Below are 17,352 nucleotides of genomic sequence, written 5' to 3'. Positions count from 1 at the left end.
TCTTCTACATTCCATTTCTTTAAGTCTAGCTTCAAAGCTTTCAATTTGCTTGCAAACCGAAAGCTAGGGGAACCTTGAAAATGATAGGACTCCCACCAAGTTCTCACTTTCTCTACAAAACCCTCTGCCTTTAACCACATATTCTCAAATCGAAAAGGATGGCTGCCTCTGTGAAAATTTCCCCCTTCTAACAGAACTGGAAAGTGGTCTGAAAGTAATCTATGCAATCTTTTTTGACGAATATTAGGAAATTGCTCCTCCAAATCAGAAGAGAGAAGAAACCTGTCAAGCCTAGACCGCGAAGCCACTGCTCCAGAATTAGACCAAGTGAAAGTACCTCCCTCCAATGGTAAATCAATAAGATTGTGTTCAGAAATGAAATCTGAAAAATCAAGCATAGCCGAAGAGAAAGAGTCTGCACCAAGTCGCTCCGAAGGAAATCTCACAACATTAAAATCGCCTCCAATGCACCAAGGCACATTCCACCAACTATAAATACCAGACAGCTCTTCCCAAAGCAGTCGCCTGTCACGGTCAGAATTTGGTCCATATACACCAGTGAAAGCCCAAACAAAATGATCTACTACATTTTTAAATTTGCAAGAGACAGAAAACCTTCTCACTGCTTCGTCAATTTTTTCCACCATCCTTCTATCCCACATCACCAAAACACCCCCCGAAGCACCTATAGAACCCAAATATAGCCAATCCAAATGTTGACAACCCCACAAGCTCCGAATCTCTCTCCTTGTTATCAATTCCATTTTTGTTTCCTGCAAACAAATAATGTTAGCACCCCATCCTCTGATCATATTCCGAATTCGAAGTCTTTTTTCAGAGTCATTCAGCCCCCTAACATTCCAAGAGATAATTTTCAGATTCATTGAGGCACCACAGAGTCCCGTTCCCCACTGCCATCTCCTACCAAATCAGAATTATTCTCAAAGTTCCAAGAATTTAGCAGACTTTTCAACTCTCGACGCCCTTTAGAACTTGTCTTATGCTCTCTCTTCTGAGAGCATTCTACCTGCATTTTAGCTTTCTTCCTAGCTTCCAAAGCTAAAAAAATCCCAGTAATTTCCGCTTCGAAGCCTTCCAAGGAAATACCCACAGATTTCCTAAAGGCTTTAATACGTTTCTCAATCCATGGAGATAATTGGGTGGAAGCATCTGCCACTTTCATAAGTGGGGCAATTGGGTTAGCCATTGCCAACGGTTGCACAACCAATGGTTCTTTAACATTTTCCCAATTTACAAGACCTCCATCAGATCCCCCCAACTCACATTCTGACCCAGAAACAGCAGAAACATTATCCAGAACACCATCACATTCATCCGCCCAACTAACAATATGCCCTTCTTCCTTGAAGGTGTTATTACCCTGTCCCACAGCTCCCTCGAGATCGGAGCAGTCCGACAAGCTCCCAGGTGAGTGGTAAAGTGAGAGAGGAACAGCTATCTGCCTACCTCCACGAAGCTCTAAGACCCATTTCTCAGAATCACCCCAGGTGTGCTCCAAATCTTCAACAAAATTCTTAATGGAGGGATGAGGCTTAACAAGACAGTCCTCTGCTGTAACTAGGACCGGAGCTACTGGCAGATTGGAGGACGTAGCACTGGCCACCACAGTAGTGCTTGATTGAGAAATACCGTTGGTCAACGGTGGGAGGTTGGTTGCCGAGAATGGGTTTTAGGCTTAGTTATATTGGGTTGCTGAGAATGGGTTTTGGGCTTAGAAATAATAGGTTGTTGAGGCTGGGCTGTAGGCTTAGGTTTGGGAACCCAGTTTTGGGTGTGCATGTTTCGGCCCTTGTGAGCATTGGGCCTCATTCCATGGCTGGTTTGGTTAGAGCCCACGTCTTTAATAAAAGAGGAAACTACAGCCCACTGTCCATCATTCCCACGCTCCACACGTAAGGAGATGTCTAAAGTCAGCAAATCTCTTTTGGCAATCGCATTAATATCAGGCAAAATATCAGCCCCGGATTGTGCCTGATCTTCCCCAGAATAACTCCTGCCTTGATCACGGAATGAATTACTGGGAATTGAGGATTTCAAATTTTGAAAGACCGAAATTTTCTCCATACCTGTATTCTTTGCACCACCGTGGTTATGGAGTTTACCAACCGTCACCGCCGCGCCAGCCCTCGGTGCACTCTGTATTCTATGAAGCGATCCTTGACTACTCAGAGAAGTTGGCTTTAAAATTTCCTAAGGTTTAAGCCAAAACCACGCCAGCCACTACCCAACCTTCCCTCCGGTATCACTATATTACCCTTCCGTCGACCGTGAAGAAGTTCAGAAACCATTAGAAATGTGCCATGGACGTTGGACCCCAATTGAAGGATGAAAACAATGTCACCCTCTCTAATCGTTCTTGCAAAATGACCAGGTGATCGCTTTGAAATTAGTTCCTCCAAGTGGAACAAGAATCTGTTTGCACTCTCCTTCCCCATAAAAACAGAACGCAAGCCTCTCTCAAAGATCTGTAGTAAGAAGTAAGAACCCCCTTCCTCAACGGAAAACTCAAACGTTTTGGATTCAATGTAATAAAAAGTGGAACCACCCATTGCGAAAAGGAAGAAAGCAACAGCTACCAAATCAGAGAGAAAACACAAAATCTAAAGCAGCAGCAACCATACTGTGAAGAAAGCTCAAAATCTATGGCTAATTCAAGGTAGCCAGGCCTCATATGTGACTAATCCGAGGTAATCCGATAAATCTTTATTAAGTGATGTAACATTGACAAATAAGGACAGCAAATTAGTTAGGTCTAAGCATCAATGAATGCCTAAGGGCTCCCCTAGTTTTGAGGAAAATGAGAAGGAAATTAATTAGAGTTGAAGTTGAGAAATATCTTGTAGAGCAAAGAGATCATGTATATACCAGAAACAAAATATGCACATGGTTTATTTTTTTACTTAGAAAACAAAATATATGCACATGTTTTTAATTTTTCCAAATCAAAGGAACGCTTGACCTTTGGAAGTTGTTCCAGACGCAACAATTTAAGTATATGTTATGCACAAAATGAGGGCTCTTGTATGAGGACACTGACAGATACCATTCAATAGGAAACTGTGTAATTTTAAACAAAGGGAGCTCATACTTCTTATAGCATGATGTTTATTACCATATCAGTTCATTTTAAGGGGAAGGAATTTTGGGTGGATGGCAGACTAGATAACCATGTCCAGAGGTTCCAAAACCTTCTTTTATAACAGGCATGATTAGGTGCTGTTTCTCAGTAAACTGGGTTTTATGCTCTTCAATTCAAAATTTATTGTTACATTAACTAGGAGTTATACTAAGTATACTTATGAAAAATAAGAGTTGCGCTAGTTGTAACTTAAGCCTATTATATTACACGCACATCTTTTGTGGGATTAAATCATGTTGTTTTGAAAGATGCTTATTGTTAATGGATTGGACATTAAAAAAAAAACATATGCAGCTGACAGGCAGAGTCGAAGAGAAAAGGAGATGGTCTGAGGGGATTCATCAGGCTGTAGAGGCTAAAGAAGGTCTGAAGATTCAGGTATCTTGATGTTTAACATTAGGTTATGAAGTTTGTTCTGCACATTTTTATGATTGTGTTGAACTTATCTGATTCAAAGCGTCAATTTTTACACTTGTTAGGCTGATTCAGTTATTGTGGCACAAATCACATATCAATCACTCTTTAAGCTTTACCCAAAGCTGTCAGGGATGACTGGGACTGCAAAAACGGAGGTATTAGCTATCTGCCTACCTCCACGAAGCTCTAAGACCCATTTCTCAGAATCACCCCAGGTGTGCTCCAAATCTTCAACAAAATTCTTAATGGAGGGATGAGGCTTAACAAGACAGTCCTCTGCTGTAACTAGGACCGGAGCTACTGGCAGATTGGAGGACGTATCACTAGCCACCACAGTAGTGCTTGATTGAGAAATACCGTTGGTCAACGGTGGGAGGTTGGTTGCCGATACAGACCCAAAATGTAAAGAGTCAGCCCGTGGTGGGGAAGAGCTGCTACTGTTGGTGGCGTGGCTGTTCTTCACTGATGAGGTAATGACAAAATCGGTCGCCGATGGCGGAATGGAACTGTTCATCACTGATGGGGGGAAGACGATGTCGGACGTGGTGTCCTTGAGGATGGTGGTCGTTGGGTATATATCAGAAATAGTGGTGCTCCTCGGTGGGTTAGAAGTGCCGTTGGTGGTAAAGGAAGTTGAAGGCTGCGTGGAGGGGCAGGTAAGCTTCAACGGCATCGTATCAGTGTTTTGTTGAGAGAGGGTGGCTTTAGGCTTGGAAATAATGAGTTGCTGGGGTTGGGTTTTAGGCTTAGTTATGGCACAACAGACAAGAATTTATTAAATGAGAAAGACTCAAGGTGATGCAGTGCAATTATAGGGGCTAACAAAGGTTTTAAGCCTAGAATACCAAAATTACAAACAAAACAGCAAGTTCGTGAGGCTGATTAATCGAGGCTAAAGAGTCTCCTACATTGATTCAGAAAGTGAATATATGGTTCTTAATAGAAACCTACACGTATATTATTGAATCATATTCACAACAGCATGCCAACAAAGTTGATCAGCAATCAAAATACAGTGACTTCATATTTGAGCTGCTACAAAGCAAACTCAACATACTCAGCATTACAGGTGAACTTCAAACAAAGAAGGTCAGCTATAGCCTAATAACACAGTTTTATGCACAAGCAAGAAACCAGATTAGCAAGACCATTTCAATGACACTGCCCAAATCAAGCTCTAACTATCCAAACTAGTACCTAAACCCATACACTAACACACACCAATACCTCTCTTTTTTTATAGGAGGATAATAGGGAGGTGAAATATGCCATTACCATTGGACTATCACTCAAACCCCCCCACTAACAGTCTAACACACTGTTACACACAACAACACTATAGCTCTGGGTCAAGAATCTTATTAGCATAGAGGAAATTACAGCAGTTACTGATCTGGAATGTAACTACCAGAATGTGGCAGCTCAAGAGCCACTCAAATAAAGAAGAAAGTCTAACTAATATCCTAAGGTTTTCTGATAAGTAATAAGTTACACTAATATGCCAAAAGATCTATGCTAATGCTATGATTAAATTGATAGTCTGGAGTCAAATTCTTCTAGAAAAAGAGATAAGAAATAAATGCTATATTAGTTTCTCAATGTCTAATAATTTGAAAATTCAACCCCTTAACAGATCAAAAAGATCATGAAGAATAGAGAGGTCCAGGGGAGAATGAAGCATTTATTTCTTATCTCTTGTTTCTAGAAAAAAGTTGAAAATTCGACCCTTAACAGTCAAATTCTTTTTCTTTCTTTTTATTTTTTTTTATTTTTTATTTTTTTGATAAGTACCTTAGCAGTCAAATATAGAACCATATACATCACACTGCACAAGTTTACGTTTATGCATTTAAATATAGAACATATGCATCACGGTATTTCCAAAATGTGTTATGACATATTTATCTCCACCAAAGAGAAAGATCAAGAAAGTTAAAGCCTGATTTTTAGGCAACTTAATGAGATGTTTGCATTACATAGTTCATGTTGTAGATTATCTAACCAGATATGACACTAATGCTAACCTATGCTACAACCACAAAATGAAGTACCAGCCTAATGTCCATGAAGAACACAAAATTATATATATCAATATTTTTTCAGTTTTGCACATTTATTTGTTAATGGTCTAAGAATCAACAAGTTAAACGTGTCATATGCTAAAACTTGAGAGGTCTACAATAAGTGTTTGGCCTTTTACCAGTACTGATAAATTGTTCAAGAAATTTTACAAACTTATCTTAAATGCTGCACACCTTGAGACATAAGGTATAAATTAAGTTGTGAAGAAAAGCATCTTAAGAATTAGAAAGAACTCTACATCAACAAAAAAAAAAAAAAAAAAAAAAAAGAGTAAGACTTCAAGGCATGAGTTTCAGATGAACTGAGCCTGATGGATGTGTCACAAGTCCGTTCTCTTGAGTCTCACCACATGGAATGCCCAAGGCATGATCGCAACTTTTCTGAACCATTATTTTAAGAATGACTCAAACATCAAAGCATGAATATTTGCCAAAACTCAAGCCTTGTAGCTCAATTTGTTGGCACTTCCTAGTGTTTCTAAATGAGACATGTTCAAATCCTCGTTCCCCCAATTATCGAATTATCAATAAATAAATCAAAGCATAAATATCAGGTCAAATGAGCCTAATAAATGTACCACCACTCATTTCTCTTGAGCCTCTAATCACGGCGAAAAAAGCAGAGTTCTCATATTTTTGTCAGTCTTCATCCCTATTGTAGAATGGGAAGAGATTATAAAAGAAAAATTAGGAGTCAATCACTTTTGGGTTGAATCACACTTCCATCCCCAATAAGTATGGTGTCATGAATGAGATCTTGGTTTCAATGCCCACAGAGGTCATGAGTTACATACCAATTTTTAAAGAATAAGAATAAAATGAATATATATTTAAAGCATAATAAATCTTACCAAGCATATCTTCATCATTCTGGGATGGTAAACCGTCACATCTTTGAGCTTTTCCCCACTGCATTCTATAACAGGTGTTATGCTCAATGACTGGCCGCTTGCTCCAATCTCCTCTCAGTCGAGGATTCAAATGCAAAATCTTTGGTGGTTCCTCACCATCCACAGCCTTTAACCCCTGCAATTCAACCATGAACTGTGAAACCATAACCAAGGCATCACCTTTTCTCAACCTCGCAAGCTGGGGCACATACTCCTGATGTGCATAATGGGGTGATCCCACCACCGTAATTGAAGAACCAGCAGCAAGCCCACAAGGTAGAAACATTAACCTGTCTCCCTTCAGCAAGTCTTCCCCACTCATTGATATCCATGAAGGACATGACTCGGGTTTCCCCTCAATTAAAGTGCTTTCTCCGGTCTCCTTGTCATCAACCTTATCCACTTCTTCCCATGCCTTTAAGCCTAATGTCCAAGCCTCATCCGCCATTCTCTCAAGCACTGATAAATCCATAGTTCTATTCCTCCGCTTCATTATCTCACCCGTTATTCGACCATATCTGTGCTGCAGCGGCTTTATACGTCGAGAACCATTTTTTCTCTCTTCCAATGGTTCCTTACTAGGCATCAATGGGGCATCTTGGTTTCGGTTATCTTCTAATTTACGGTGAAATGCATCCTTAAAATAAATAGAACTAAAGATTGGTTTGCTTAAATCTGCACCTTCGGACTCCTTTCCTATCGCCCCATCCATTCCAACATCAGTATCACCCCCACTCAACATTGTTGCAATCTCTAAAAACTCTGGAAACTTATAGGCTATAAAAACTAAGTATAAAACCGCTATTCCCAACAATAAATGGGACCATTTGAACTTTCTTGAACCAGGAGGCTCACTTTTCGGTCTCTTCATCTTTATTCAACCAAGAAATATATATATATATATATATACACACACCACAAAAAATACTTCACAATAACCAAAATTCTCTCAAACCCATTTCTCCAATTGACTAATGGAATCCAAAAACAACCTCCAAACCCCACAAAAAGCACTCAAATTAGATGAACCAAAATCAACAAAATCTTCAAAAAAATAAAAATAAACAGACAAGCCCTTTTATCAAATGTACCAATACCGATCAATGAAATGCAATGTTGTGAAGCAAAACGAAGTGAGATTAAGCCTCAAACCTCCGCGGATTTCAGAGTTCAACAAAGAAATCAGCCAATGTCAGAATTCAGCAGCAAATACCCACCAAGAAAAAAAGCAGGCTTCTTGAATTCCTCCGCATTCCAAAGAAAACCAACCCAAGAAAATTGCAGGAGATCAAGTTGGTGAAAGATGTTGGGGAAGGTGGAGAGGGACCCACTAGCAAAAACCCTAATAAACACAGAGTGAGAGAGAGAGAGAGAGAGAGAGAGAGAGAAATGGGAAAAGGGGGGAAAGAGCGTAGTGGGGGTATGTATGTGCACGCAACACCAAGTCCGCAAATTCACAGTGTTGGAGAGGAGATGGTGGAGGGTAGGTAACTCCAAGAAATGTAAAAGGAGTTAATTTTTTGGGGGATTTGAAATTCAATTTATATGATTTGGTTTTACTTAAAAATAAAGCTAATAAATCACTAACTTGGTTTAATAATTCAATTTATATGATTTGGCTTTACTTACAAATAAAATAAAAGCTAATGAATCACTAACTTGGCCTAATAATTAGGGTAAAGTTTAGTTCAATTTTTACCCCCTTTTTTGGGTGATAAATGATAATTGTTGATCAATTATTGATTGAATTTATTTGTATATCCCATCAAAAAAAAAAAAATTTATTGATTGTATTACCAAATAGCAAATATCAAGAAAATAAAATTTATTGTTAGAATCAATTTAGTCCCTTAGTAATAATTAGCCGCATCACACGCGCTTTGCACGTGCAATAATTTTTTTTTTTAATTTAATGTCATAATTTTCAATTTGAATCTGTCTATTAGTAGTAAGGTTATAGGAAAGTGGATTTTTAAGAAACTAAAATTTTGAATTTTGAAAATAAAAAAAATATGTGTGAGATATATTTATATAGAGAGTGTGTACTAATTTTTAGGAAAAAAGTTTCTAGGGTAGTTTTTTGTTTTTAAATTTTGTTGAATTACAATTTTAACCCTATTTTTATTTTTTAGGAATAAAGATTATTTATTGATTGAATTACCAAATAGCAAATGCCAAGAAAATTAAAAAAAATAAAAAATTTTATTCAACTTTCAAAATTAAGCTAATTCCTTTTTCTTTTCTTTTTTTATTAATTAAGCCAATTCCATATTTGAATCTTGACTCTATTTAAATTTGAATGAACTTAGCTAATGTGAGTCATGTGACAAATGGAGCACAAATTGAAAGGTTATTCTTTTTTCTTTCTTTTTTTTTCTTTTTTTTTTTTTGAGGAAGAATTGAAATTCTATAAAAAAAAAAAAAAAAAAAATGTGTAACAATCTCGAGCTCAAATCAATACGAACTATTATTTATTTATGGAAAAAATATCATTTTGGAGTCACTGATAATTTAGTCACTACTTTGAGTAATAGTCGATTCGGTCTATGTTATTCTCACATTACAATTAACTTTCAATCAATTTTCATTAGTAAGTTAACAATACAAACCAAATTGACTGCAAGTCAAAAAAATAACATGAACCAAATTAATTGCTACAAAAATATAGGGAGAAAAAGGATATTTTTGCCTAAAAGTATTCGAATTTGAAAGTTTTTATTTTCTTTTTTGAGGGAAAATTTGAATTTGAAAGTTGAAAACTAAATTGAAACAATTAACAAACCAAATTACAGTTTACCAAATAATTAGAATACCGAATTAATAATGACAATTATGGGTTTACATAACACATTCTCTTTTTGTTTGAAAAACAAACACACACAAAAGGGAGAGAGAACAAGATTCTAACATAAAAGCACTTCTCAAACCCTACTCAATAGTTATGATAACTTTCAAGGAATCATGTGATAAGTTATACTATACATAACACATTCTCTTAAGCAATGTGGGACAATTACTTTTATTTTTTTATATAGAAATAGTTAGGTGTTTACCTTTCCTAAAGGTTATTTTAATTTCTCAAAAATAAAGGCTATTTAAATTCATAAATACCTGTGTTAACCAACAAAAGAAAGGTGCTTCTCACCATACTGGTTACTAAAGCTTACTTAGCATCATTTCTATTTCTTCTCTTCTTCTTCTTTTCATTTTTTTTTTTTTTTTTGGGTGCTTGAAAGCATCATTGCCATTAATTATACATTAAATTCCATCTTCATTCGTATTGGGAAAGTTTGTGACTTTAATAAGTGGAGGGCTTGCTTATCATCTAATGTACTCTTTGAATACTAAAATAATAATAGCAATAATAATAATGCAACCTTTGAATAAAAGTGTACTAAAATGATGTATATGATATGATTATTAAAGTTGGCTTTATTTTGTTCAAAGGATTTCTAAATAGAATAGAATATCATTTAAGTGTCTTGCACATCTTATTTTAGTATAAAATTTTTCATTCATTAGCCAAAGGCCTTGTAATTATTTCTCAAAAAAAAAAAAAATGACATCTTCCATTCTCTTCTATGGAGAGAGTTAGATTGAAAACCCATACAACTCGTTAAAATATAACAAAGAGATTTGGATTGGAGATATATACCTCATACCCCAAAAATAGATATATTTCATTCTTTAAGTATTTTTTTTCTTTTTTTTTATGGGCCTCTAAGTAAATTATTGAATACTCACAAGAGTTTTTTTTTTTTTTTTTTTTTTTTTTTTTGAGGGGAATACTCACAAGAGTTTGTTTTGAAAGAGATCTCATTATAGCATTTTTTTCCCCTTTTTATTTATCTATCAAAATTTTGTCTTTTTATTTTTTTATTTTTTTGGGAAAATTATTGTTTAGTTAATTTATGATAAGTGGTTCATTAGTCATGCAAACACAATCTACACCTACCATAATAAAATTTTGTCAATATATAAATTAATTGCAATATGTTAGCATCAAATGTGGCAAATTTTTACTTGTATACGCCTTAAGTGTAGTACGATTGCAACATAGCACAACTAATATCACTTTATAGCTTTAGCATTTTCCATTTGGATTTTTTTCCCCCTACGAATGATAATCCCAAGACTTTAATGAGACATTTAAGCAATTAAGTGTAATTGATCAATTTCCAAAAAATAAATACAGATAAATAATTAAATATAAATAATGTACTTTTTTTTGTGCTCGAAAGGAAAGATCAATATGAATACTGTACTTGAGTTCCTTTTAAAAAGCAAAATGTTTTGTACCATCGGATTCGGTGTAATAGGGTACAGAGTTTTGTAAAATAATAATTAAAAAAATAAATAAATAAATAAATAAGAAGCTACAGAGCACCTTAAGACTTTTTTTTTGTTTTTTTTGTCTTTTTTGATAATGATTATGTTAAAGACTTTGTAAACTACTTACTCAAGCCTGCCTTTATATTGGTTCATCAAAAACTTTATGGCTTTAGAGGCAAACAAATCAACATATTCTCATTCATTTAAAAAAGAAAAGAAAAAAAGGAGAAGTAAACATTACCTCTCTTTTTAAAGTTTTTGCTACAATTTAAAATCTAGAATAGCAGTGTGTGCTCTATTATATACAAAGTACACATAAACTTTATGGCTTTAGAGACAAACTAATCAACATATTCTCATTCATTTAATTTAATTTTTTAAAAAGTAAACATTGTCTCTCTCTTTTTAAAGTTTTTGCTACAGTATAATGGAAAACATCTGATTCGTAATCTATAATTGATAGAAAAGTGAAAATCCGTTCCAATACTTTGTACTCTGACCTAGGATCACATATTTGGACCAAATGGGTTTGAACTTTGAACTGAACCCTTCAGCAATTGCAAGAAGAAATTTCAAACGATGGGATTTTTTTTTTTTAAATAATAATTTTTTAAAAACTAAATGATCGATGTGAAGTTACAACTTGCAGCAGTTGAGAAAGAAATAAAACCCGCATATAAAAGAGGAATGATATATTTTAGGCTAGCTGCTATTACTCACTTTTTGTTGCATCAGTAAGTGAGTTTCAATTAACTCAATTGATAAAGTTTTTAATAGTTAAATAAAGAGATCTTGAATTCAATCTTTGCCTACGTAAAAAATCGATTTGATGTTTTGATCTGATGATAAATAAATAAAAAATCATAGAATTTGTATATTTTATATGTAATAGAGCAGCGTGCAATAAAAACTGCTATTCTAGATCAATTAATAACAATCTGCTACTTAATATTTATTATGAAATTATTGTGAAAATATTGTTGCAGGGACTCAATTTGGATTGGATCCAGAAAAAGGATGGGTTTCTAGCCCAACAAGCCCAAACAATAAATTTTTAAAGCGTGGGTGCAAGAACTAGTTCTACGTGACAGAAAAGGTCATGATTACGGTGCAGACAAAGACACTTCAAGCTAACTGTATGATAAAAACTCTCATCGGCTAGGTTTCAGGGGGTATCTTCCTGAGTCTCCTTCTTCTCCCTTCCTTTTCCTTTTTTTTCCCCAAAAGTCCTCTCTAATGTCACCCACTTTCTTCTTATATACTCCGTTCCTCACTCCCTTTTCACTGTACACGTGTAGGCTTCGTTCTTAGAACTCCTTTCTGTCCCATCCAGCACCTCCCAGGACCTTCACTTAGTTGCCAAAAGGCTGCTTAATTACTGTTCAGGTATCACCTCCACATTAATGTGGCCAGTGAGTTAGTTGGGAAGCATTTAATGCGGAGATGGCAGCTCCAAAAGATATTTGTTATCTCCCCCGGTTCTTCCCTTGTTCTACGTTCACTATTCAGTTCTAATATAACTTTGTGGGGTGCCTTGAATAGTTAGATAGTTATATCTACCTCGGACCATGGTATCCGAGATGAGCCTTATCCTCGGACACGGTTTGGGCCACCGCTCATGACTTCCACCCCTTTTTCTTAGACTGGTCCCATGATACATTTCTTTAATCATCCTCGGACAAGTGAATGTCCTCAGACTGGGCCGTTGGGCCCCAAGCCCATTTCCTATGGTTCCTATACCCTTTTAGATAACTGGCCTCACAATAGCCCTTCAAAATCTCGTTTTTTGTCATCTCGAAAAAAAAGAGATTTTGATATCCTTTCCTCATTTCTTTTGTGAACTTTTTTAACCTTCAGAGTGTCTTTCTATTTGCTTAAGGCACACTCTTGACGCTTCGACGCCAGGAACACGCCATCATTAAATGATGGCGGCTTCTTTGTCTCCCACGTTCAACGGCAAGATGGGAATCTGACGGTGGAAGGCTCTCAATATTTATGAGCGGGACTTTTCCCGCTTACAATTTCTGCACCACCATAAAGAGCTTTTCAAATCAACTCCCTTTTCAGTTACAAAAATCGCACCGTCTCAGCGCATATTCATTGCACCTGCCTCTCTCTCTTTCATCACTCCACAACCTCATAAATACTAAGAGTTTGTCCGAGGAGCTCATTTTCCAAACTTGTAAGTTTCTTTCACCCTCCTTAGCCTTCAATCTTCTTCGCTAGTTTTTCTTTGCAAGTTTTGGGAAATGGGTAGGTTCAAGCATCTAGTTAAGTCCGAGGAGGATATAGAGACGTTTAGAGTTAAGTATAGCATTCCCCCAGCAGTGGGTATGAGGTATGCCTCCACAGAAACGTGGTTAAACGATAGGCAAACAGGGGAAGTGGTCATTCCTATGATCGCCTTTATCGAGGGAGGGATGACTATCCCTATGGGTAGCCTTACTAGAAGTTATCTTAGGTTCTTTAGGTTGTCTCCCACAATGCGCCTCGAACATGTTCAGGGTGTTAGGGAGTATAGAAGTATTAAACGCAAAGCTGAACCTAGGTTTGACCCATCACGATGTGAACTAAGTGTATAATCTCAATCATCTGAAGGGTCAGGGATACTATTTGAAATCTAGGTTCCCTGAAGTAAGGTTGATTCAGTGTCTCCCTATATCGAATAAGGGCTTAAAAGACGATTTCCTTATTTTTTTATGGGGAATGGCATGATGGTTTACCCTGTCCGACCAAAGAGAGAACACCAGGTGGGGTTTTTGGGTTATAAGCCCCTATAAATTGGATCGTGTTCTTTAGTTTGAGTTACCTCTATTTTTGACAATTTTTTTTTTTTTTGTAATGATTTTACAGACAGTCTTCTTATATACTCCGTTCCTCACTCCTTTTCACCGTACACGTGTAGGCTTCGTTCTTAGGACTCCTTTCTGTCCCATCCAGCACCCTCCCGGGACCTTCACTTAGTTGCCATAAGACTGCTTGATTACTGTTCAGGTATCACCTCCACATTAATGCGGCCAGTGAGTTAGTTGGGAAGCATTTAATACGGAGGTGGCAGCTCTAGAAGATATTTGTTCTCTCCCCGGTTCTTCCCTTGTTCCACGTTCACTATTCAGTTCTAATGTAACTTTGTGGGGTGCCCTGAATAGTTAGATAGTTATATCTACCTCGGACCATGGTATCCGAGATGAGCCTTATCCTCGGACACGGTTTGGGCCACTCTCATGACTTCCACCCATTTTTCTTAGATTGGTCCCATGATACATTTCTTTAATCATCCTCGGACAAGTGAATGTCCTCGGACTGGGCCGTTGGGCCCCAAGCCCATTTCCTATGGTTCCTATACCCTTTTAGATAACTGGCCCCATAGTTGTGAACATAGCATTTCTCATTTTGAAAATCTAACTTACATGATTTTTATGCTAATATCAAATTTCAGGTCAATCACAAGTCATTTTACTATTTAATTCATAAACTTATTTTTTATGTATAATTTCAAATTAAAAAATTTAAAATTTTAACATTTGATTGATAATATTGTTATTGACCTTTGATCATTTCGAAATCCTGCAAGCTTTTATAAAAAGAAAATGTAGTACAATAGTTGCTTTGTCAAAATTTGCACCCAATAAAAATTATACCAAGTCAAGTTGTAGCAAAACTTTGTCCTATATATTGTATATATACTCACCAAAGTATCAAGTTAGCTTAATTGTGAAAGCCTCTTATTGTCGAATAAGATATCTAACGCTTGATCTCCACTTACACTAAAAAGTAATTGGTAATGATAAAAGCAATTATCATAGAGAAAACGTCATAAGTTTGAAATCTAATGTATTATTCATCATAATATATATATATATATATATACACTAATGTATCTAAACACACACACACACACATCACTATTTGACCATGTGACACTTGAAAAATCTTATAAATCGATAGTATAATGGATAAAACTTGAGACTTTTAAATTTACGACATGTCTTTCAAGTTGATTGAGCCCACCATCCAAGTGTCCTCCGATGTAAGACAAATGACTTTACCTTGAATTTCAATTATGACTTTATGACGGTGGGTGGATTCATAAAGGTAAGTGTTTAACCATTTGATCAAATAAGTACATGAATAAATTCTTTTTGTTATAAAATAAAAGGAAGTAGTAGACAACCAATAAAACAAAATATTTAGTATTTTCAAAAGAAAAAATAGTAAGTTAATCCCACATTAGAAAATAAGTGTGAGTTAAAGAGGTTTAAAACGTGTGCTATGTATCCAAGAATTAGGCCATTTTGGATATACACTATTGTTAGTTTCTTTAAGACATTCTTCCCTCTCTGCTATATATCCAAGAGTTAATGCTTTTGAATATACACTAATGACAGTTTTTTTAAAACTTTATCCCCTTTTTTGTATGTGTTAAAATACTTAATATTCTTAAAAAAAAAAAAAAAGTGGTCATCCACTTTCTTTTGTTATAACTGATAGATACAATAAGCAATTTTGCAATTGAAAGGTTATATTTTTATCTTTATAACAAGGCTCTTTATATATATATATATATTGTATGTGTGTGTGTGTGTTGGTTGGTTTTAAAATATATACTGGAGCAAATGGAATGCAATTGGAGAATTGGTGTAGCACCACTAAGAGCTGAAACCAACAAAGAAAATTGGTTTATCACCAAAAAAAAAAAAAAAAAAAACTTGAATACATGTCAAAAGGTGTTTTCAATAAAATCATTGCTAATTTTGGTATTGGAATACTTAGGGCAGCATCAAACTGATGTCACAAAAGCTGGAAACTTAATCCTTAACTCTTCCTTCTTAGTTCTTACATCTCATAAGAACTTTGTATTTATGAAATGACTATCATACTAAGAGTATGTGGTTGTTTTGTATGTATTTCATTAACTTGTCAATCATTAAAAATATGTGAGGGCAAAATAAAATTTAAGTTATGAATTCAAATTAGATTCAATAATAATTTATCATATATGATTTGTTGTGAAAGTATTTAAACATATATAGATAGATAAATAAGTAATTTAAGTTGTGAATTTAAATTACAATTAATAACAACTGTGAAAATTTTATGTAAATGTGTAACACCACAAGGGTCCCACTTTCAAAATTCCATTGGATAAAACCCCCAGAATTTTCTATAAAAAAAAGAAAAAGGAAAATAACCCCAGGAAGCTCAAAACCCAGTTCCAGCTTAAACCCCTGAAATCCCAAAATTCGGTTAAAAATTTTATCGTTAAGTTATAACCAAACTCACACATTCTCAGAAGCACAACTCTCAACGGCTCAACCATATAAACCCCCTTTTTCCTCCTTCACTTTCAACTCTCTGGAGCACTGCAAATCTTTCACCAAACAAAAGGTGATTTCCATGTCTCAACCCTTACTTGGTTTCATTCTCCTTTTTTTTTTTTTTTTTTGACATAATGAAACCTTAAGAGTGATAAGAAAAAAAAGTAACAAAATTTAAGGAAACTTTGTTGTATACAAAATTCACTTTGTGTGTGTGTGCGTGTTGTGGAATGGGGTTCTGTGATTTGTGAAAAAAGCTGATTGATTTGTTTAAATTTGGTCATTTCTGCAGATACCCATGTGTTGAATTAGAAAGAATGGCATCTGTTTCTGCATTTTGGTTTTATCAAGGTTTGTTTTTTATTTTTCTTGTTACATACATGAATTTCTTATTTTTTATTATCTTAATTCTTAATTTAAATTTGAAAATGATAATTCTGTTTATTTATTTAATTTTATTTGGGTGTATGGTAGACAGAGGATTTCGAGGCGTAGCTTCTGCAGATGGCTTTGCTGCTGGGAAGCCATATTCGAATTATTTGAAGGTTTGTTTATCAATGTTATCCATACCCTTTTTTTTTTTTTTTTTTTTTTTTTTTTTTATGTGGGTTGATTTAGATTTTATGCTTACAAATTTTGTGAGAATTATTGTTTTTTTTTTTTTTGATAAGTAAGATTTTTAAAAATAAAAAAAAAATAAAAAAGTACTAGCTCAATTGAAAAGGATGAAGTAGCCTCCAAAAAAAGAAAAGAAGGTCCAAGATATCAACAAATTGTGAAATTTAATCGTTGGAAGAAATTAAAACTTAACTCTTGCCATCGTTTTTATTTATCACCCATTAAATAAAAAGGATAAAATATAAAACAACTACTAACATGTCTGATGTGATGTGGTTAGTATGGAAGGAACAAAATAGCTGCATTTTTGAGGATGTTGTGAAATCTATTGACCGGATGAAGTCTTTGCTTATGAGGACTTTGTTTGATTGGTCTCGGGCTTGGGGGTTTACGCATTGTACTTTGATTTTTGATTTTCAGTCTTAAGTTAACCTTTCTAATTGATTTGGTTGATTTCCTTTTATGTAATTTGTGTTCATCATCGTGAACATAAAGTATTTTTTTTCTTTATAAATAAAATCATTATTACTTATATA

At 35.1% G+C, this 17,352-nt stretch overlaps 2 protein-coding genes and 1 long non-coding RNA gene across 3 annotated transcripts in view; 2 read left to right on the top strand and 1 right to left on the bottom strand.

Moving 5' to 3' along the window:
• Positions 1-3,452: 3,452 nt before the first annotated feature.
• On the top strand, positions 3,453-3,733 carry LOC136069345 (uncharacterized). Its single transcript, XR_010630588.1, has 2 exons — positions 3,453-3,538; positions 3,640-3,733. It is a non-coding gene; the product is annotated as an uncharacterized LOC136069345 (long non-coding RNA).
• Positions 3,734-6,429: 2,696 nt separating this feature from the next.
• LOC136061538 (hydroxyproline O-galactosyltransferase GALT2-like) lies at positions 6,430-8,069 on the bottom strand. Its single transcript, XM_065777791.1, has one exon. It carries the CDS (start codon positions 7,417-7,419, stop codon positions 6,445-6,447), a length of 975 nt encoding a protein of 324 aa, XP_065633863.1. The 5' UTR covers positions 7,420-8,069; the 3' UTR covers positions 6,430-6,444.
• An 8,008-nt stretch (positions 8,070-16,077) lies between these two features.
• Positions 16,078-17,352, top strand: part of LOC112024473 (protein PLASTID TRANSCRIPTIONALLY ACTIVE 12, chloroplastic) — a 28,295-nt gene continuing 27,020 nt past the window's right edge. Inside the window, exons 1-3 of the mRNA XM_065777790.1 lie at positions 16,078-16,268; positions 16,491-16,549; positions 16,673-16,743. Coding sequence (XP_065633862.1) covers positions 16,516-16,549; positions 16,673-16,743 — 105 coding nt within the window. The 5' untranslated portion in view covers positions 16,078-16,268; positions 16,491-16,515. The remainder of the gene's footprint in view (positions 16,269-16,490; positions 16,550-16,672; positions 16,744-17,352) is intronic.

The sequence above is a fragment of the Quercus suber genome, unplaced genomic scaffold (genome assembly GCF_002906115.3).
Source record: "Quercus suber isolate HL8 unplaced genomic scaffold, Cork oak 2.0 scaffold_164, whole genome shotgun sequence".
Classification (NCBI taxonomy): domain Eukaryota; kingdom Viridiplantae; phylum Streptophyta; class Magnoliopsida; order Fagales; family Fagaceae; genus Quercus; species Quercus suber.
The sequence above is the reverse complement of the archived record's forward strand: the minus strand, read 5'-3'. Positions and strand labels throughout refer to the sequence as shown.

Excerpts from the sequence above, each read along its gene's own strand:
- LOC136061538 (XM_065777791.1), bottom strand. The coding sequence starts at position 7,419 with ATGAAGAGACCGAAAAGTGAGCCTCCTGGTTCAAGAAAGTTCAAATGG.